Below are 22,102 nucleotides of genomic sequence, written 5' to 3'. Positions count from 1 at the left end.
CTCTGTGCCCCTCAATGAGGGCAATGGTTCCCCTGCACAGTGACCTTGTGAGCTGATTCAGGCCCCATGATTGTGCTTAGCTGACAGCACAGTGGCCCTCAGATGAATGAAAATACACGGTTACACAAAACCTGTTTACAGTAGCAAAATCCCACGAGCAGTCCCTCAGCTGGGGCAGGGACACACGGACTGTGGCACGTCCACACCAAAGAATCCTGCACAACCACAAAAAAGAACAAGCTGGGGATACATGTGACACCCTGGGCGCATTGCAGAGGCATCACGCCGAGTGCAGGATGCCACAGCCTGCGCGATTCCACTTCTGTGACACTGGAAGAGGGAAACCGGATGGAACATAGGCCAGGAGTGTCTGGGGTGGGACAGGGAAGGGCCCGGCTCCGGGCTGGAGCCTGGAGCCGGCTGGAAGCGCTCTGTGTCCTGATGTGGTGGTGGTATGCATTTGTCAAGACTCATACATCTGGTTGGAGCACAGTGGCTCACAGCTGTAACCCCAGCATTTTGGGAGGCTGAGGCAGGAGGATTGCTTAAGGCCAAGAGTTGGAGACCAGCCTGGGCAACATAGCGAGACCCCATCTTTATTAAAATCAAACAACAACAACAAAACTCATAGACCTGTATGTTAAAAAGGGTACATTTTACTCTATGTGTTACCTTCACAAATCTGACTTAAAAATGATTTTTAAAGTCCCACCTTCTAAAATAAACTAATCTTTAAAAAACAAAAACAAAACAAATAGCTGGCTGGCAGTGGGTGCTACTACTAGCACATGGGCGTTGATGGTGATAATGTCTCTCGCCCATAAAAGGCCAGCTTGGAAACCTGAGCCCCAGCTGCTTATCAGCCTGTGTAGCCAGACAACCATTCTGCCACTCACCAAATATTTTCAAATTTCCTTTCCGAGGCAGGCTGAAGTCCAGGTAAATATTGACCCAAGAAGGCGGACCACGCTTTGTGCTATATTTGGTTAATAGTTGGAGTCACTCCTAAGCTACTTTTTCAGTTGCTTTGTACAGGTGGGTTTGTTTTACGTAGAAAGAAAAGACACTTTAAAAAGCTGTGCATAAATCAGACATCATAAATGCAGTAGAAAGCTTCTCCATTTAAATGACTCAGCGAATCTTCTGAGGAAACAACTGCCTCTTCCCCTTTAGTGTATTTATTCATTTTTTTTTTTTCTTTTTTTGGAGACAGAGTCTTGTTCTGTCACCCAGGCTGGAGTGCGGTGGTGTAATCGAAGCTCCCTGCAGACTCAAATTCCTGGGCTCAAGTGATCCTCCTGCCTCAGTCTCTCAAGTAGCTGGGATTCCAGGCATGTGCCACCATGCCCAGAGAATTTTTCAATTTTTTGTAGTGATAGGATCTCACTTTGTTGCCCAGCCTGAGGTAAATTTTTAAATATATATTTTATTTAAGTGAGGGCTGTGACAGCAATGACACAGTACTGCCTCTGTCCTGGCCTGGGGCTCTCTGTGCCTCTGGTGGCCATCATCTTTGGAGAAGCCACTCAGCGTGTATTGATGGGGTGACCTCTCTGCCTCCCTGTCCGGCTGGGCTCAGGTACCCAGCTCTTTAGCACCCTCCCTCTACCATTGTGGGGCCTGCGGGTCACTGAGGGCTGGGAGGGCTGGGACCCAGGCCCCTGACTGGCCCCGTATTGCAGCATCAGGGAGACCACCTCAGACAGCAAGGATGGGCGTGCCATGGGTCCCGGCAGCAGCTAGCTGTCCCTTCCTGAGGAGGGCGTTTGCCAGCTGGCCACTCCCTGGTGCTTTCTGCCTTGATCTTCCCTGGAGGTGGCAGGTTGGATGTGAGGACGAGGTCCCACCCAAGTCACAACTGTGTGACCATCTTCCAAGTCAACAAACATTCTCCGAGCCTCCTGGAAAGCTGAGTGGCAGGAAGGGAAGACACCTGCCTTCTACGCCATGCTGGGCCCTGCAGCAGGCAGTGTCCGTGTCTCAAATCCCCCTCCCCGGGAAATCCAGGCACAGGTCACACTGCTGGAAGGCTTATCTGCCTCTCCCAGCCTCGGGGCCAGAGCTTCCAGGAGCAAAGAGTGGTCTGGGGCTTTCCTTTTCTTCCTCCCACTCTGTCTTATCTCCTCCTGCTTTCTCCCAGAAGACAAGTATCAGGGATGGAAGAGGTGGCCATGTGGCAGAGCATGACTGATCAGCGGCTGAGTGGCACACACACAGAGGATCCCGTCTGAGGCCTGGGCCAGCGTGGGGAAGGCTCCTGCAGGCTGCTGGGCATGGGGCTGGCTCAGGGTCCTGGGCTGGGCTGGGCTGGGCTTGAGGGAGCACAGGTGTGTTGGGCTGGAGCTGGCCTCTGCTGTTGCTGAACCACAGTCACCCGTGGAGGGCGGGGCTTGGGGACCTGCAGGGACAGCATCTGCCCTCTGGCCGGTGTGGGGTTCTTAGCAGCAAGGCAAGGGGAAGATAAAAGGGGCTAGGCCCAGGAGCAGGTGGGGCGTCCTCACAGGAGCAAGGCAAGATCCGAGGAGCTCTGGGCTCCCACCTCTGAGCTGGACTCTGAGCATGCCGGCTCCCTCCTTCCTTCCAGGGCAACACCAGCCCAACATTCAGGACAGAGCCATCTGCGTAAGCAGGGCTCAGAGACCCTCAGATAGATATGGAAAAGGAGCAAAATGTATTGTCGTCGTCCAGCCTGAAATCTCCACTGGGACCTGTCAGCGGAGCACGTGGCAGACACCCTGTCCCTCCCATGCCCCCCTGGCCTGTAAGGGCAGCTGAGGCCGTCTTACCTGCCGAGGGAGACCGCGCGCTCCCTGACTTCCTGGGCTGGGTGCTGGCACTGGTGAAGGGTTTCGGGCTGTGGGCCTCTTGCCTTCCACTCAGACTGGGCCAGGCCCGACAGCACCATGAACAAGAGCCACCCTGAGTAGGGGCTGATACTGCCAGGCCAGCCTCGTCCTGCTCCCGGCCATACCGGGTCCCACGGGGCCGATGGACCATTTCAGTGGCTACAGGGAGCAAGGAGCATGAGTTGCACCTGGTGGGCGGGCAGGTGTGGCAGGCACTCATGAGAGGAACACCACTGACTTTCCCACTGGGTAAGGGAGGGACAGCTCCGTGCCATTTCCCTCTGCTCAAACCCACAGGAGCCAGCCAGGGCGTGGACACTCCCATGAGGTCACCTTTGCTGGTCTGTTCCTTGCCGGGCTGCTGAGTTCTTGACGGAGGTGACAAGCGTCCCTGGGGCTCCCTTGTCCAGGAGGAAGGTTGGGGGCTGCCTGGTTCTGCTTCGGACCCAGAGGCAGACAGAGGAGGCCTTTGAACTTGGCCTGAGCTTGTTGGATGAAGCCAAGGACAGAGGCTAGGGTGCGAGTGAGGGGAGACGGTCCTGTGAACTCAGATTGGCACAGATCCCCCCATCAGAGTTGGGAGGCCCTGGAATGTTCAGGAACAGCATGTGGCAGAGGTCATAACTGAAGCCAGACCTGAGTTACAATCCATTTACTCACTGTGTGTCCTTGGCAAGTCCTGTAAGGGAGGCACACTATCGGACGTCACCCATGGGGCTGGCATGCGGATTGAATAGGATACATGGCTGCACTCACCCCAGCGCCTGGCACACAGGAAGCCCTATGCCAGTGTCGGCTGACGTCACTGTGCCATGGGTGTCATCAGAGCCTGCATGCCACAGTTAGTTCAGTGGCACAGGGCCTGCATGCCACAGTTAAGGAGATTTCAGTCCCTTGGGGAGACAGTGGCAGAATTAGGGAGCCATCACCAGACACTGGAACAAGTCCCCCATAGAACCCAAGGGAGGGCAGGACCATCCCCTGCTCACCGATGGGGACTGTCACCCTTAGGGAAGTTGGGGACCTGCCTGAGCTCACACAGCTGGGAAACAGTGAAGCCTGGATTTGCCTTCTAACTTTTTATTTTCAAAAATATGCAACATACACTAAACTAGAACCGTTTAATGACCCCTGCACCACCGTACCTAATACCCAGCTTCAAGAATTCTCTCACAATATGTCATTCTTGTTCCATCTCCACCTCTTCCCCTTCACTCCTGTCTGCTTCCTTTCACTAGAGTGTTTTAAAGCAAATCCAGACATCAGATTTCATCAGTAAATATCTCACATACATATGAAACGCAGAATGTATCTCTAACAAGTAAGGACTTTTTTTTTCTTGAGATGGAGTCTCGCTCTGTCCCCCAGGCTGGAGTGCAGTGGCACGATCTCAGCTCACTGCAACCTTTTCTCCTGGGTTCAAGTGATTCTCCTGCCTCAGCCTCCTGAGTAGCTGGGACTACAGGTGCACGCCACTATACCCGGCCAATTTTTTTTTAGTAGAAACGGGGTTTCACCATGTTGGCCAGGGTGGTCTCGATCTCCCAACCTTGTGATCCACCTGCCTCGGCCTCCCAAAGTGCTGGAATTATAGGTATGAGCCACCATACCCGGCCACTAGTAAGAACTTTTAATAATATAATACATTAAACATTCAGCAAAATTAATAATTTCATTTTAAAATAGACTTACAGGCCAGGCGTGGTGGTTCAGCCTGTAATCCCAGCACTTTGGGAAGCCAAGACTAGTGAATCACCTGAGGTCAGGAGTTTGAGACCAGCCTGGTCAACATGGTGAAACCCTGTCTCTACTAAAAATACAAAAATTAGCTGGGCATAGTAGCGCACTCCTGTAATCCCAGCTACCCGGGAGGCTGAGACAGGAGAATCGCTTGAACCCAGGAGGCAGAGGTTGCAGTGAGCTGAGACTGCACCACACACTCTAGCCTGGATGACAGAGCAAGACTCCATCTCAAAATATAAAATAAAATAAAATAAAATAAAATAGCCTCATAGAGGAATAACCAACTTACAACAAAGTGCACCTACATGAAGCATACAATTTGAGTTGTCTTTTTTTAGAGATGGGGTCTTGCTGTGTTGCCCAGGCTGGAGTGCATTCGTGCTGCAGCGTCGAACTCCGGGGCTCAAGTGCCTCAGCTTCCAGAGTAGCTGGGACTACAGGCATGTGCCACTGCACTGGCTAATGTTTTTATTTTTGTAGAGATGGGGGTCTCACCATCTGGCCAAGTCTTGTCTCAAACTCCTGGGTTCAAGCAGTCCTCCTGCCTTGGCCTCGCAAAGTCCCAAGTGCTGGGATTACAGGCGAGAGCCGCTGTGCCCCGCCTACAATTTGAGTTTTGACATGTTTCTCCAGCCAGGAGGCATGTGCTCGGGTAAGACTGTGAACAAATCCATTCCCACCTTTGAGATCCCCCCGGCCCCTCTTGCCCCTTCTGACCCAGGCTGCTGCTGATCTGCTTTCTGTCACTGGACGTTAGTTTGCATTTTAGGAATTTTATGAAAATGGAATCATACAGTATACCCTATGTTTGGCTGGCTTCTGTCACTCAGCATAGTTACTATGTGGGTGATGGATGCTCTTGCAGGGACTGGTAGTTCCTTTTTAGTGCTGAGTAGTGTTCCATTGTATCCATTCACCATGGTTTGTTTACTCATTCACTGGTTGATGGACATTTGGGTTGTCTCCAGGTTTTGATTATTACAAGTAAAGCTACTGTAAACATTCATGTTGAAGTCTGCCTGGATAGCTGATTTCATCTTTCTTAAGTAAACACTAGTAGTGGAATGGCTGGGTCATGTGGTGGTAGGTGTGTGCGTAATGCTTCAAGAGAGTGCCAAACCGCACTGGCCGCGGTGGCTCATGTCTGTAATCCCTTGGGAGGCCGAGGCAAGTGGATCACCTGAGGTCAGGAGTTCAAGACCAGCCTAGCCAACATGGTGAAACCCCCGTCTCTACTGAAAATACAAAAATTAGCCGGGTGTGATGGCGTGCGCCTATAATCCCAGCTACTTGGGAGGCTGAGGCAGGAGAATTGCTAGAACCTGGGAGGCTGTGAGCCGAGATCACGCCACTGCACTTCAGCTTGGGCAACGGAGCAAGACTCTATCACGAAAAAAAAAAGAGAGACACTGCCAAACTGCCTTTGGAAGTGATTGTGTCATTCTCCATTCTGACCAGCAAGGAGTGAGCATTCCGGTTTTTCTGCTTCTCTCCAACCCTTTTTACTTTTAGCCATTTTGTAAGAATTCTTTATCTATTCTTTTTTTTTTTTGAGACGGAGTCTCGCGCTGTCGCCCAGGCTGGAGTGCAGTGGCCGGATCTCAGCTCACTGCAAGCTCCGCCTCCCGGGTTCACGCCATTCTCCGGCCTCAGCCTCCTGAGTAGCTGGGACTACAGGCGCTGCCACCTCGCCCGGCTATTTTTTGTATTTCTTAGTAGAGACGGGGTTTCACCGTGTTAGCCAGGATGGTCTCGATCTCCTGACCTCGTGATCCGCCCATCTCGGCCTCCCAAAGTGCTGGGATTACAGGCTTGAGCCACCGCGCCCGGCCAAGAATTCTTTATCTATTCTAGATACAATCCTTTATCAGATAAATAATTTACAAATATGTTCACCCATTCTGTGGGTTGTCTTTGTATTTTCATGATATAATCCTTTGAAGTAGAAAAGTCTAAATATTTGATAAAGCCAATTTATGTTTCTTTTGTTGCTTGTGCTTTTGGTGTCGCGTCAGAGAAACCATTGCTAAATCCAAGATCATGAAGAGTTACACCTATGTTTTCTTCTAAGAGTTTTATACTTTTAGCTCTTACATTTAGGTCTTCGATCCATTTTGACTTAGTTTTTGTATATGATGAGAGGCTGAGAGTACACCTTCATTCTTTTGCATGTGAATATCCTGTTGTCCTGGTGCTATTTGCTGAAAAGACTATTCTTTCCACATACATTTGTTTTGGCAGCCTTGTTGGAAATCACTTGCCATGTCTGTAGAAGTTTATTTCTGGGCTCTCTATGCTATTCCATTGGTCTATGTCTATCCCTATGTCAGTGCCACACTGTCTTGATTACTGTTGCATTGTGGTAAGTTTGAAATCAGGAAAAGTGAGTCCTCCAACTTTGTTTTTTTTGTTTTTTTTTTTTTTTTTTTTGAGACAGAGCCTGGCTCTGCTGCCCGGGCTGGGGTATAGTGGCGTGATCTCGGCTCACTGCAACCTCCGCCTCTCAAGTTCAAGCAATTCTTCTGCCTCAGCCTTATGAGTAGCTGGGATTACAGGTGCCTGCCACCACACCCGGCTAAGTTCTGTATTTTCAGTAGAGATGGGTTTCGCCATGTTGACCAGGCTGGTTTTGAACTCCTGATCTCAGGTGATCTGCCTGCCTTGGCCTCCAAAGTGCTGGGATTATAGGAATGAGCCATGGAGCCTGGCGTTTTTTTTTTTTTTTTTTTTTTGAAGATTGTTTTGGATATTTCGTGACCCTTGAATATCTATGTGGATGTTAGAATCAGCTTGTCAGTTTTACAAAGAAGCCAGCTGAGATTCTGACTGTGATTGCATTGAATCTCTAGATCAGTTTGGAGAGTATTGCCATCTTAACCAGTACAATCCATGAACATGGGATGTCTGTCCATTTATTTAGATCTTTTGTTTCTTTGAACAATGTTTCATTTTCAGAGAGTAAGTTTTGTACTTTTGTTATATTTATTCTTAAGTATTTTACCCCTTTGAACGCTGTAGTAAATGGAATTGTTTTCTTGAATCCTACTTTCAGAATTTTTATTGCAAGTATATAGGAATACAATCATATCTTGTAGCCTTGCTAAACTCATTTATTAGCTTGAATTTTTTTTTAGTGGATTCCTTAGGATTTTTCATGTATGAGATTATGTCATCTGTGGATAGAGTTGTTTTACTTATTTCTTTTCAATCTGCATGCCTTTATTTCATTTTCTTGCCCAATTGCCCTGGCTAAAACCTCTAGTACAAAGTTGAATTGCAGTGGTAAGAGTGAATGTCCTTTCACTGTCTTGTTGCTGAGTTTAGGGGGAAGACATCCAGTCTTTCACCATTAAGTATGACGTTAGCTCTGGATTTTTCTGCCCATTGAAAAAAATTGAACTTTTTGTTTTCTTATTATCAAGTTTAAAGAGTTCTGTATATATTTTTGATATAAGTCCCTCAAGAAGTACATGCTTTGCCAATATTTTCTGCCAGTCTGTGGCTGATCCTTTCATTCTATCAAGAATGTCTTTTGAAGAGAAGTTTAAAAAGTTTGATGAATTTCAAGTTATCACGTTTTCTTTTATGAATCATGCTTTTCATATTTTGCCTAAGAAATCATCATGTAATCCAAGATCATAAAGATTCTCTCTAGTCTATTTTCTTCTAAACGTTTTAGAAGGCTTTATATATTTAGATTGATATATTTATATATAGATTTAGGTTTATATTTCTATTTATAGTCCATCTTGAATTCATTTTTATATTTTTTCTGAGTTATGGATTGAAGTTCACTTTTTTTTTTTGGCATATGATAGCCAATTGTTCCAGTGGCATCTGTGGAAATGTCCTTTCTCCACTGAAAGTGCGTTAGCACTTTGTCAGACATCTCAAAATCTGGTTGTGTTAGTTCCACTTTGTCCTTTTATTTCAAAGTATTCTAAGTTTTTTGTATTTTCATATCCATCTATTTGTGGTTTCCATCTGATTTTTGACATAGACAATTATTGTTGTCTCTGAATAAAGACAATCCTAACGAGACGGACTGAGATCCTGTCTTATAAAAAAGATTAAAAAAACAATTTCAGAATAATGCGTTAGTGTCCTAGCAACCTCAGCATGTCCGCCTTTAGCCAGCTGGGGAGCTTCAAGTGTTTCTTAGTGTTCTTCTGGCGTTTCCACCTTGTCTTTCATAGCTTTCAGTCTCAGGTTCAACATCTTCTGTTCCCAGAGTAGATTGGAATTGGCCTTTAAACAAGGAGCGCTGGTTATTTTTAGTGGAAAATGATATTTGGAGACCACAATTTGAATGCTAGGGTGCTCACTGTTTCAGGCCTCTCTAGGAAAAATGAATTTTGTTTTATTTTTTTTGAGATGGAGTCTCGGTCTGTCACCCAGGCTGGAGTACAGTGGCGCGATCTTGGCTCACTGCAAGCTCCGCCTCCCGGGTTCAAGCAATTCTCTTACCTCAGCCTCCCAAGTAGCTGGGACTACAGGTGCCCACCACCACGCCCGGCTAATTTTTTGTAATGGAAAAATGAATTTGTTAGAAATAGAAATAAATCATGAGTTCATACCAATATTTCCATTTCAGAAGTTTTTGTTCAACCTTTTACTTTCATTTTTGTACCACTTTTCTCTTATAGGAAGCTTGGATCCTAAATACAGTAACATAATTAATGTGTATATAGTCAAAATAATAATATCTGTATTCTTAAATATTTTATGACCAGCAATAGCTTTAAACTCGATGCAATCTAGAATCTTTCTGGGTTCTTTTGTCCTCAGGTTGTGCAGCAGGAGGGAGGATTACTCAAAATACTATGTTTCAAAATCACTTGAAACTTCTTATCTGTGTTTTTACCAGGTTCATTGATTGAGTTTTTGGATTTCTAGTAGTTCCTTTGTTCTTACTCTTTTTATGTTTTTTGGAGACGGAGTATCTCTGTCACCCAGGCTGGAGTGCAATGGTGCCATCTCAGCTCACTGCAACCTCTGCCTCCCAGGTTCAAGGGATTCTCCCACCTCAGCTTCCCAAGTAGCTGGGATTACAGGCACCTGCCATCATGTCCGGCTAATTTTTGTATGTTTGTAGAGACAGGGTTTCACCATGTTGGTCAAGCTGGTCTTGAACTCCTGACCTTGGGTGATCTGCCCGCCTTGGCTTCCCAAAGTGCTGGGATTACAGGTGTGAGCCAACACGCCCACCCTGTTCTTACTCTTAATTATGCAAAACATTTACATGGTTCCATAGTCAACAAAAGACATTTGTAAATGTCTGGCATGTGTCCTTCCTCACCTGTAGGTAATCATTTTGATCAGTTTTGGGTTTGTCCTTCCTGTTTCTTTTTGAAAATGTAAGCAAGTGCTGTGTGTGTATCTCCCCGCAGCCCCTCTTCATTTTCTTATACAACAGGTTGGGTGCACCTTCTTCTGCACCTGCTTTTTTACTTAATGAATATATCCTGGAGCTCACACCATAGCAATAGATAGAAATCTTCCTCCTTCCTTTCTCCAAGGAGCCCTTCTCCAGCATGGGGCTGTAGCACAGTTCATTCAGCCCCTCCCCCTGCCAGTGGACACTGGGGTGGGTTCCATCTTTATAGGATGCTATAGGTAGAGCTGGAGCTAGAATTTAAACTCAGAGCCCATGTTCCTATTGCTGTTTTTCCTGTGCTATGTGGACCGTCCTAATGGAGGAGCCGGGGAGCAAAGCGGAGTGAAGAGGTTGAGCGTGAGCACTGAGGCTGGGGGAGGCGAGCGTCCCCCACAGTGCCATGGCCCCTCCAGTGTGAAACTGGATCATGCCGCTTTGCTGGGGCCTCAGGTGCGGGTTGTCTGGACGTGGGCAGCTGGTGCTGGGACCTGCTCTCTGGCACTGCAGTGAAAAGTGCACCCACCGCAGGGCGAGAGCTTGGGTGTACCTTGGACAGGGATTGATTCACTGGACTAGCTGGTGGAGCGGGCAGGTCTGTTGACCCGTTGGGCTCGCCAACATTGTCCAACAGACAATGACTGTTGGAGACCTTGGGCAGGCGGTGTCATGTGGAAGGGCAGTTGAGCCACGTGCTGTGGGACGCTTTGGATGCTGCCCTGAGCTGCCGCTGGTCCTGTGTCCTGGAGAGGCCCTGGCCCAGGTTCAGCGGCACTGGCCAGATTGGGGCAGATCTGAAAGGAGCCAGGGCTGTGCACACCTGGCAGGGCAGGTGGAGCTGGGTGTTGGGAAGGGCAGGTGTGATCCAGGTCACGGGGCTGGCTGGGCCTAGCATGTGCAGAGCAGAGAGGGCTGACATGGTGCAACCTGGGAGAGCTGCCTGTTCATACACACACTTGCTCACTGGCCCAGGGCCTGCCTAGCTGGCAGCTCTTGGAAGCACCAGCTCCTCCCCAGCATCCATTACCAATGCGAAGCACTAGCCCTTTGCTTGGGGCATTCTAGATCCCCAGGTGCCCAGGCTGGGAGCCCTGGGCCAGCTGGTGGGGGTCCTGGCTGTGGAATCCAGATGGGACCTACCACTGCAGCTGGGTGTTAGGCGGATTTAGCCAGGGAAGGACGAGGTGGGAGAGAAGGAGCTTCTGAGAGTCAGTCAAGGGCTGGCCGCAGAGGGAGAGGCCTGGCAGCTGGCGAGCCCAGTGTGGCACAGTTCTGTCTGCCTGTCCTCTCCTTAGGGACACTGCTTCACAACAGACTTTCCTCATCAGCTTTGCTGGGGCCCATCAGGCCAATAGCTCGGTCTTATGCCTTTTGACTCTCACCCTTTTGCACACTCCAAAACAAAACAAACAGCAGCACGGCCATGGGCCCACATGCCGTGGTGTAGACATCGCTCCAGGCATTTCATGGGCGGGAATTCGCTTAATCCGCACAGCAACTCTGTGACGCAGTAGAGAGTATTATTAGCTCCATTTTGCAGATCAGGAAACAGGCAGAGAGAGGGGAAATAACCTGCCAACACTGCAAGTAGAGGAGCCGGTGTTTGAGCCCAGAACCCGGCGCTGGGAACCGTCAGCTGCCCTGCTGGGCACAGGGGTGGACATTCGCCCATCAGTCCTTCAATGAATGTGAATGAGCCATGTCTCACTTCAAAGGGGGATTAAAAAAACTCTACAGGCCAGGCACTGTGGCTCACACCTGTAATCCCAGCACTTTGGGAGGCAGAGGCGGGCGGATCACAAAGTCAGGAGATGGAGACCATCCTGGCTAACACGGTGAAACCCCGCCTCTACCAAAAATACAAAAAAAAAAAAAAATTAGCCAGGCGTGGTGGCGGGCGCCTGTAGTCCCAATTACTCAGGAGGCTGAGATAGGAGACTGGCCTGAACCTAGGAGGCGGAGCTTGCAGTGAGCCGAGTTTGCGCCACTGCATTCCAGCCTGGGTGGCAGAGCGAGACTCCGTCTCAGAAACAAAAACAAAACCAGAAAAAACTCTACCCTCACTGGGCATGGTGGCTCATGCCTGTAATCCCAGCACTTTGAGAGGCTGAGGCGGGCGGATCGCCTGAGGTCGGGAGTTTGAGACCAGCCTGACCAACATGGAGAAAACCCGTCTCTACTAAAGATACAAAATTAGCCAGGCATGGTGGCGCACGCCTGTAATCCCAGCTACTTGGGAGGCTGAGGCAGGAGAATCGCTTGAACCCGGTAGGTGGAGGTTGTGGTGAGCCGAGATCGCACTCCAGCCTGGGCAACGAGAACAAAACTCCATCTGAAAACAAAAACAAAAATAAAAAACTCTGCTTTCTGCGGCCTCACTTCAAGGATGCGTAGGAAATTTGAGGCCAATGGGAAGTTTCTAGAAAAGGGTCTTGTCCCAGAAGGGGGTCCTGCTTCTTGGGCCCTTACTGCATAGCTGGACTGGTGGAGGCCCTGCAGGCTGGGAGGCTGTGCTCATTGCCAAGATTTGGGAAGCCTTGGCTTTTATGTGAAAAACGCTGAGTGTTTAATTGTTGATCCAAATATTTTTAAACATGCTATGAGTTTCACCAGGATACATCTAGTCTGCCAGTTACAACCTCTGAGTCCAAGGACATCAAGAATAGTGCCCTGGAAAGGGCAGGGAAGAAGCATGGTCCTGGCCTGGAGACGGAGGCCAGAGCTGCCACCTCAGGCCAGACAGGCCCCACGGGCATGTGCATGGGCAGAGGTGGTTCCCATCTGAGTGGGACCCAGAAGGAAATCAGACCCAGTCCCTGCTCTGAGCCACGAATAGCGGGAGAGACGGGCACTCTCACATGCCCTGGGCCACATGCCAGGGCCGGGAGCCTTTCATCCCTCACCTGCTCTGCCCCTCCCACCACGCTGGCTCGGGGATCGGGGTGGGGGGTACTGTCCATCCCGTTTTTCTTACTTTGCAGGTAACTCAGTTGAGGTAGCGGACAGCTGAGTGATTTGCCTATGAAGTGCTGTCGGCTTTGGCGAACGTCAAGGCCAGGATGGTGTCCCTGGGTCTCGCCCCCATCCCTGTTTTCCTCCCACTCCACTTGCCTTGGACCTGTCTCTTCTGCCCTAGGGTAGAGGCTGTGGGTGAGATTTGCAAAAAAAGAAGAGAAAAGGAGCCAGCATTTGGGGAGGAGACCGGTGTGTTCCAGAGCTCAGCTGGGGACTCCTTGCCCGGGTGTGGGAGGGGCTGGGCTACTGAATGGAGCAAACACATACCCAGGGCCTGGTTGCATTAGGGTTCCAGGTCAACAGCACAGACTGTTTTAGGATTAAAAGCAGTCCCGTGGGACAGCTTGCCCCAAAACATGGTTTGCTTGTTTGTTGTTTGATACGGAGTCTCGCTCTGTCGCCCAGGCTGGAGTGCAGTGGCGCGATCTCGGCTCACTGCAATCTCCGCCTCCAGGGTTCAAGCGGTTCTCCTGCCTCAGCCTCCCGAGTAGCTGGGACTACAGGTGCCTGCCACTGCACCCAGCTAATTTTTGTTTTTTTTTTTTTTTTTTTTTGAGACGGAGTCTCGCTCTGTTGCCCAGGCTGGAGTGCAGTGGCCGGATCTCAGCTCACTGCAAGCTCCGCCTCCCGGGTTCACGCCATTCTCCGGCCTCAGCCTCCCGAGTAGCTGGGACTACAGGCGCCCGCCACCTCGCCCGGCTAGTTTTTTGTATTTCTTAGTAGAGACAGGGTTTCACTGTGTTAGCCAGGATGGTCTCGATCTCCTGACCTCGTGATCCACCCGTCTCGGCCTCCCAAAGTGCTGGGATTACAGGCTTGAGCCACCGCGCCCAGCCTAATTTTTGTATTTTTAGTAGAGACGGGGTTTCACCATGTTGGCCCGGCTGGTCTCAAACTCCTGACCTCATGATCCTCCCGCCTCGGCCTCCCAAAGTGCTGGGATTACAGACGTGAGCCACTGCGCCCAGCCAGTTTATTGTTTATCTGAAGCTTACATTTACCTGGAGGGTCCTGGCAGCCCCGGGGAGAGGGAATTTGAGCCAGGGGCGTGAAGGGTTGGGCAAATGAATCCCCACTCTAGGATTCTGGAAACGTAGAAGACAGGCAAAAACCAGGAGCAGTGACAGCAGAGCGCCGGGCCACACTGCTGCCCACTAAGGGCTCACATGCATGGCCCTGGGAGGCGATTGCGTCCCGCACCTGCCTATTGTTGGATGAAATGAGCAGCTGGGCTCCCAGAGAGGGCACGGTGGTGCTGCCAGGCAGGGAAGGAAGTTCTGGGAGTCCTGCTGGCTGCTGGTTTATCGATCGCCTCGGAATAATAGCCCCATCGAATACCACCCCGCCGGGAGGCAAGGCGTGGTTTCCTCTTTTTCTTTTCCACATGGGTTAGTCTTGCTTGATGCTTTTCTGTTGTCATTAGATTGTTCTGAAAGCTCATTTAGCATTGGCCCTTTCCGAGGCTAAGGGACAGGTGTGGCCTGGCTCTGTTGGGGGAGGGGTGCTGTATGGGAGGCTGAGGACGGCAGAGAGAGCCCTTGAAGGAAAGGTTTTTGTTGTTTGTGCTTTTGTTTTTTGTGATGGAGTCTTGCTCTGTTGCCAGGCTGGAGTGCAGCGGCGCCATCTCGGCTCACTGCAACCTCCGCCTCCCGGGTTCAAGCGATTCTTCTGCCTCAGTCACCCTAGTAGCTGGAACTATAGATGCATGCCACCACGCCCGGCTAATTTTTGTATTTTTAGTAGAGACGGGGTTTCACCGTATTAGCCAGGATGGTCTGGATCTCTTGACCTCGTGACCCACCTGCCTTGGCTTCCCAAAGTGCTGGGATTACAGGTGTGAGCACCGCGCCCGGCTGGAAAGGTATTTCTTTATTGTTAGGGAAATGCAGACCAAAGCCACCTGATACCCACTCGGATGGCTACAAAAATTTTTCTTTTCTTTTCTTTTTTTTTTGAGACAAGGTCTTGCTCTGTCTTCAGGCTGGGGTACAGTGGTGTGCCATCTTGGCTTACTGCAGCCTCGACTCAGGCAATCTTCCAGCTAATTTAATTTTTTTTTTTTTTTTTGGAGAGACAGGGTCTCACGACGTCTCCCAGGCTGGTCTTGAGCTCCTGAGCTCACGCAATCCTCCCACCTCAGCCTCCCAAAGTGCTGGGATTATAGGTGTGAGCCACCATGCTCAGTGTCCTCCCCGCCGCCGAAGCCTATAATTTTTAAAAACGGAAAATAACTGGTGTTGGGGAGGATGTGGAGAAACTGGAATCTTCATGCGTTGCTGGTGGGGCTGGAAAATGGGGCAGCCACTGTGGCAAACAGTTTCGTAGCTCTTCAATAAATAGATTTACCATGTGACCCAGCAATTCCACTCCTAGGTGTATACCTGAGAGCAAGAAAACACACATCCACAAAACACTTGGGCACGATTGTTCCTAGCAAGTGCCTGAATGTTGCTTGGCTTTAGCTTTGGTCACTGTGAACAATGCTGCTAACGCAAAACCCAAGTGTCCATCAGCTGCTGAACTGGTGGACAAAAGCTTTATATACTGGAGTTGTATTCAACCGTAAGAGGGAATGAAGTGCATTTATGCGCTGTGGCACGGACGAACCTTGAGAACATTACATAAAGTCAGAGCAGCCAGACACAAAAGACCGTGTAGCGTGTGATTCAGTTTATATGAAACGTCCAGAATAGGCGAATCCATAGAGACAGAAATCGGTGAGTGGTTGCCAGGGGCCGACAGAGGGGGGCTGAGGAGGGACTGCTGATGGGGTCGGGGTTTTTACTTGGGGTGATGAAATGTTCTGGACTTGAACCGTGGTGATGGTTGCACAGCTAAAAACCACTTTGAGTTTTATCTCAAAATTGAAACAAAACAAAACAAAGCAGGCTGTGGTCCTAGGCCCCGCAGCGCTCTCTGCAGGCTGCTTCTCTTCTGCCCCCACCCCCGACCCACACATTCCCAGCAAAGTCACCGCAGCCCCCTCCTCACCCCTGCAGCGTGCATTCCTTCCTCCTTTTGAGCTTCCCACAGAGTCAGCAGCGGCCACCTGCTGAGACCTGGACTAGGGCCTGCTTACCTTCTGGGAGAATTGGCTGCAGTGTCAACAGCTGGTTGAGGGGAAGGCCCCGGAGCTACCTCCTTCACCTCTCCTTCCTGTAAACTTTGGCGTGCCCCCCACCCCACCATCCGCTGCTCCCTGGCCTGCCACTGCCAAGGAGCTCTGAGGACAGGGGCCAGGGCTGGCCAGAGGACTCACTAGGGAGCCACCTCCTGGGAGTCAGTGGCCTTGACGAAATCATTGCTAATCACTCTCCCACTGCAACTGCGGGGAAAGGCAGGTCCACTTGGGAAGTGGAGCAGGCAGCAGTCATCGCTGGGGCTGGGGTGGAGATAGGTGGCTGGGAGCAGGCCCCTAAGGCTCTTTCTGTGCACACACAGGTGCCTGTTCTGGGCCCACAGGCAACTTGCTCACGTACCTAGAGCCCAGCGCCTGACTCCAGGCTGCAATGTTTGTCTTCTTGCATCCTCCTTGCCCCCTCCCCTTCTCTCCGTTCCTTCCTCAGAGTGCTGGGCCAGGCCCAGGGGATGACCAGCTCAGGACTGTGGAAACAGCAGAGAGGCAGGAAGAGCTCCCTTCTCTCCACTGTTAGTGGCTAGATGTTGAGATTCCAGATGTGATTGGTTTGAAAAAAATAAAGTAAAAGGATTCTGAGGCTACAAGTCACTGTTTGAAAGTCTGTGCCTTGGGAAGAGCACTTGGGCAGAGGGAGGAGGCTGAGGGCTTTGCTTTGCTTTGCTTTGCGCCTGTGATGGACGCGTGGTGAGGCCCGCAGCGGGAATGTGGGGCTGTGCTCTGAAGGCCACGTGCTCCTGCAGCCCTGGGCTCCTCTGGTAGTTCCGCTGGGGCCCTTTTAGAGTCTGTGGGAGGCACTCAGTAGCTCCCAGCTAGGGCCTGAGGTCAGACCCCGTGTGTCTGCCCAGGGACAGATCTTCTCAGCCAGACATCTCTTTCTGCCTCTTGGTGGGCTCATGGCTGTGTCTGGTTGAAGGGTTGTTTCCAGAAGGACCTTGTTGTCCGTCCAGATGAACGGAACAAGTACGAAAATCCCTGTGGAACTGGCTCTAGGGCAGATAATGGGTGGCTGGGCTGCACGTGGTTGTTGCTCCTGTGTAATTATTCTTCTTCAAAAATAGGGGCTTTGGAGACTGGGAAACAGAGAGAGGCATGTTCACCCCCACCCTGAAGTCTCCCCAGCAAACATCTCGCTCTTGTTCTCTGCCCATGGTTTAGGTTGCACGATGGGAACACAAGACCCGCAAGCTGAGCAGGGCCTTCGGGTCCCCCTACCTGGCCTGCTACTCCCTGAGCGTCACCATCCTGCTCTTGAACTTCCTGCGCTCACACTGGTAAGCACAGCCCCCTCACTGGGGAGCCACAACCCCTGGGCTAGCGGGAGGGCTGCTACTGGTGGTACTTCGTCCCTCACCATGCGGGAGCCTTGTGTCTGAGCACGCAGGGGTCAGCTCTCAGAGCCACCTGCCACAGTGAGCCACCTGCCACAGTGAGCCACCCTACCCTTCCCAGTCGTTTAGACTCTGGCCAGCAGAGGAGCCCCAGTGACCTCAGGAATGGGGGTATGTGAATGGGGGACAGGGGACAATGCCTGGGTGGTCCCAAGGTCACATCCCAGCCTCTGCCATGCAGCCAATGCTGTTTTAGGAGGCTCCTCCAGGAAGCACCCAGTCAGAAGGTAGATGCCAGGTTGGGAGCCCTCAGGGGTCAGGCCTGACCGTCTCATCAGGTTAGGCTTGAACCAGCATCAGAAAGCTGCTTTGAGGCCAGGTGCGATGGCTCACACCTGTAATCCTAGCACTTTGGGAGGCCAAGGTGGGTGGATCACCTGAGGTCAGGAGTTCAAGACCACACTGGCCAACATGGTGAAACTTGGTCTCTACTAAAAATACAAAAATTAGCCGGGCATGGTGGTGCACGCCTGTAGTCCCAGCTACTTGGGAGGCTGAGGCAGGAGAATTGCTTGAACCTGAGAGGCGGAGGTTGCAGTGAGCCGAGATTGCACCACTGCACTCCAGCCTGGACGACAGAGCGAGACTCTGTCTCAAATTTTTTTAAAAAAAGAAAGCTTCTTTGCCCATCTCTGGACTTGGGACAGGCCCCTTCCTGCTGTCAAATGAAAAGATCAGAGAAGAGGAACTGGAACTAGGTGATGAGGCCCAGCCCACTGCACTTGGAAGTGAATTTGTCTGCCCAGACACCAGGCTAGACAAGGCCCACCTGCGTGGACTATGATGGCCACAGGTGACTTGGGGATGCAGGCTGTGCAAGGCAAGCTGCCCCATCTCTGGGCCCTGGTCTCACCTCCCACAGTACCCTGAGAATTGTTGCACACGGCAGCTCATAGACTAAACATGGACCAAGTGGTGCTTCAAAAAATGAGAAACTGTCTGCACCAGAGAGAATCCCCATTTTTGACTTGTCGAGACAGACCAAAAGCTCTGTGTGTGCCTGGCCACACCCCACATGGAGCACTCACTGGGGCCGAGGCACAGCTGCCCCTTTGGATGGGGTGCGTGCAGCCTGGCTCTCCCCATGGCCCCATCTTCCTCGGACCAGCCTGGCCTGCAGGCACTGGGTGCGCACAGGAAGGGGCCTGCAGATGCTCCATGCCAGCACGTGCGGAGCCGGGGCAGGCCTGGCTGGTGGTCAGGCCCCTTGCACACTCACCGAGGGTGACCCAGGTCTTCCCCCTCTGTGGCCAGGTGCCCTTGCTGCCTTCCCGTCCTTGTGGGCTTGGCCACAGGAATGTGGGTGAGCAGCGTGGTCAGGGTCCTACTGAGGTCAGCCTTCTGCGCTGAACCCCTGGCTCCTGGCCTTTGCTTCTTGGCCCTTTGGGCCGAGGCTGCCGGTTGTCTCTAGGCCTGGGTGGGTATCCCAGGGTCTTGGTCCTCAGAGGGGTGGGTCCCCTGGCACCTGCCCTGGGTTGAATGATGTGAAGAGGCTTTCCCAGAGAGGGCTTTTTACCCCTCGGAGGGCAAGGGGCTTGGCCCAAGGCACTGCCTCGGGGCCTCGGGGTCTGCACAGCCTGCGTGCTCACAAGCGCCTAGACTATCCGGCCCCGGGAACATTTTCACATTTGTAGCCTCTGGGTAGAGAAGAGTCCCATTGTGCAGATGGAGGAAGGGAGGCTTGTTAAGAAGCAATGGTTTGCCTGAGGTTTTACAGCTCAGGGAGCGCTGACCAGCGTCTGAGAACAGATCAGCAGTGACTTCGGGAGAAAAGATTCCATCCATGTAGGCCAGAGGAACCTGGCAGGCACCAGCACCACCCAGGCTGGGTTATGGGAGTGGGACATCAGGGTACGGGAGATGGGTCTCTTTCCTACCCCTGCTGCCTCTTGGGCCACCGGCAGAGTATGCCTCCTTACCCGGGGTGGGGCCCTGGCTTCATCGGCAGGACAGGCGGGGGTCTGTGCCTTCCAGCCCCCAGACACCCGCACTCCCAGTGGCCAGGAGGGAGTGGGCTAGTGCTGGCCGACTGAACACATGGAGCTCGGAGCCCCCTACAGGAGCGGCAAGGCTGAGGACGGGTAGAGGGCTGCAGAGGGTTGAGACTCAGCCCAGGGCTGGCAGGCTGAGCTGTTCCACCACCCCTGTTCCCCAGAGCATGCTGGGACCACCATCAGGGCTGGCACAAAGCAGGAGGAGTGGGCTGGAGCCCACAGCGCTCACAGCTCCAGGGGCAGCTAGGCCAGGCCAGGTGACTGCCCAGAAACACCAGCCATTGCCACAAGGCAGCTGCCTTGATCGAGCCCCTCCTGCCGACCCTGCCCCTGGGAGCTGCTCTGAGTCTGCTGAGTTCTGACTTCCTGCCCAATCCCATCTTGTGCTAGAAACCCCAGAGGCGGCCGGGCGCGGTGGCTCAAGCCTGTAATCCCAGCACTTTGGGAGGCCGAGACGGGCGGATCACGAGGTTAGGAGATCGAGACCATCCTGGCTAACACGGTGAAACCCTGTCTCTACTAAAAAAAAATACAAAAAACTAGCCTGGCGAGGTGGCGGGCGCCTGTAGTCCCAGCTACTCCAGAGGCTGAGGCAAGAGAATGGCATAAACCCGGGAGGCGGAGCTTGCAGTGAGCTGAGATCAGGCCACTGCACTCCAGCCCAGGTGACAGAGCAAGACTCCGTCTCAAAAAAAAAAAAAAGAAAAAAGAAACCCCAGAGGCTTCCTTGAGCGCTCCCCATCACCTCCCTGCTGGTGCAGCAGCACAGCCTGTGATCTACCTGACCCTGGAGGTCCGCCCCCGTCATCCACCCCTTTTCAAGGCAGAGAGTACAGGGCCCTGGCAGGGGTCAGCCTTCCTCCTCCAGGCCCCAGCCTAGTGCTGCGTGTACCTAGGAGACCAGGGAGACAGGCCCACTCACAGCCCAACTCCAGGCGTATAGACGGCAGCAAAGCACTGTCTGGTTTGTTCTTGGATCCCAGGCCCTGGGAGTCCTCCTGGGGTAGCTGGAGGAAGTCAGCTTCTTACAGATGGTGGCTCCCAGCTTTCCCTCCTCTCCAGACCTCTCATATCAGTGTTGGCCTCACCTGGCGTCTGCCTGGCCAACAGGGCCGTGACTTTCGGTTGGACTAGCCACTCCTGGATTTTGGGGAGGAGAGAAAGGATGTCCCGGGCTGCTGCAGGACTGCTTTTCTCCTCTCACCTTTTGGGTTGAAAGGCAGAGGCGTGCCGTGGTCCTTACTCTCTCCCCCACTGTCCTTCCCCTCCAGGCCCCTGCCTACACCCTGTCCTGCCGTGCCCCTGCTGCACGCACTGCTGACCCATCCTTCCTGCCCACACCTGCCAGTGAGGCACGCAGGTGGTAGGTGCTGGGGCTGGACCGGGCTCTGGGGCCAGGCTCTGACAGGACCCTCAGGACCAGCTCCTGCACCCCCACACCCCCACACCCTTTCCCATGCATGCATCACTTCAGTGGCTGCCTAGAGGTGGGCATTCTTTTTTGTGCAGTAGAATAGACATAACCGCTTGAACCATTTTAAGCTTTACAGTTCAGTGACATTTAGCAGCTTCCCGATGTCATGCAGTCCTTCCTCCTGACTAGTTTTGGAGCTTTTTCTTTACCCTATACACCTGGAGCAGTCACCTCCCGCCCCCCAGCTCCTGGCAGCACTCATCTGCTTTCTGTCCTCATGGGTGTGCCTGTTCTGGGCCTTTAGGGTGTGGCATCCTTTCTCCATGGGAGATGGCAAGCTTCGTGGGGTCCAGGCTGTGCTCGAAAGCCTCTGTACCCAGCAGAAGTCGGGTGGTGGGCGGAGAACACAGGCATGTGCTTGAGCCAAGCCTGGATCGTGGCCAGTGGGTCCGAGAGGCCACCAGCAGCTGACCTGCCAGCAGGTCCCAGGGGAGAGCAGGTCACTGGGTTAGCAGGTACGCACCAGCGGTGCATCTAGAGGTGGTCAGGGGAGGCCTGGGGCAGGATGAGCCACTGCGATCTGGAAGCAGATGTGCTCCATCCAGTCCCGAGGGGGCCATTAGCACAGACCTGTTTGCTCTGGCTGTGGACTGTGGATGGGGAGGAAGGCTGATGGACTCCAGGGCACTTGTTGAAGTTCCTTGCCTGAGCTGCCCGCTGCACAGCTGAACTTGGCCAGCCTTGGCTGGAGCGCTACCCTCTGATGAGCCACAGAGCTGGTCTCGAGAAAGCCCACGGGGGCGGGCGAGGAGTGGATGGCCAGGCAGGGCCCAGCTGAGCTTCACAGGACTGGGCTGCAGCCCTTCCTCCCTCCTGGCGGTGGGAGGAGACAGCCAAACTTGTTAGAGCATCAACGAGCTCCTGGTGTCGTTCACCAGTCACAGGATGGAACTGTATTCCAGTGTACATCAGAATTGCCTGGAGTCTCCCAGGGCTCCCTCTGGGTCTTCTGAGGGGAGAAGCTCCTGTGTGCTCTGGTGTGGCGGGCACAGCCGGGCTGAGAAGCTGCATCCTGGCCTCAGAGTGTGGCTGTCAATCAGGAATCTTCCTCGACCTGGAGGTGCTCCCAGGCTGGGCAAGGAGGCAACTGGAGGGGCAGGGTGATCTCTGGAAGGTGGTCTGGGTGGGT

At 52.4% G+C, this 22,102-nt stretch overlaps 1 protein-coding gene across 4 annotated transcripts in view; it reads left to right on the top strand.

Moving 5' to 3' along the window:
- The window catches only part of PEMT (phosphatidylethanolamine N-methyltransferase), an 86,115-nt gene that overhangs the window by 51,700 nt on the left and 12,313 nt on the right, over window positions 1-22,102 (top strand). For all 4 annotated transcript variants that reach the window (XM_021928793.2, XM_003912405.5, XM_009189792.2 and 1 more), the window contains exon 3: window positions 17,273-17,388. In XM_021928793.2, the coding sequence (XP_021784485.1) occupies window positions 17,273-17,388 (116 nt within the window). The remainder of the gene's footprint in view (window positions 1-17,272; window positions 17,389-22,102) is intronic.

The sequence above is a fragment of the Papio anubis genome, chromosome 17 (genome assembly GCF_008728515.1).
Source record: "Papio anubis isolate 15944 chromosome 17, Panubis1.0, whole genome shotgun sequence".
Lineage (NCBI taxonomy): Eukaryota > Metazoa > Chordata > Mammalia > Primates > Cercopithecidae > Papio > Papio anubis.
The sequence above is the reverse complement of the archived record's forward strand: the minus strand, read 5'-3'. Positions and strand labels throughout refer to the sequence as shown.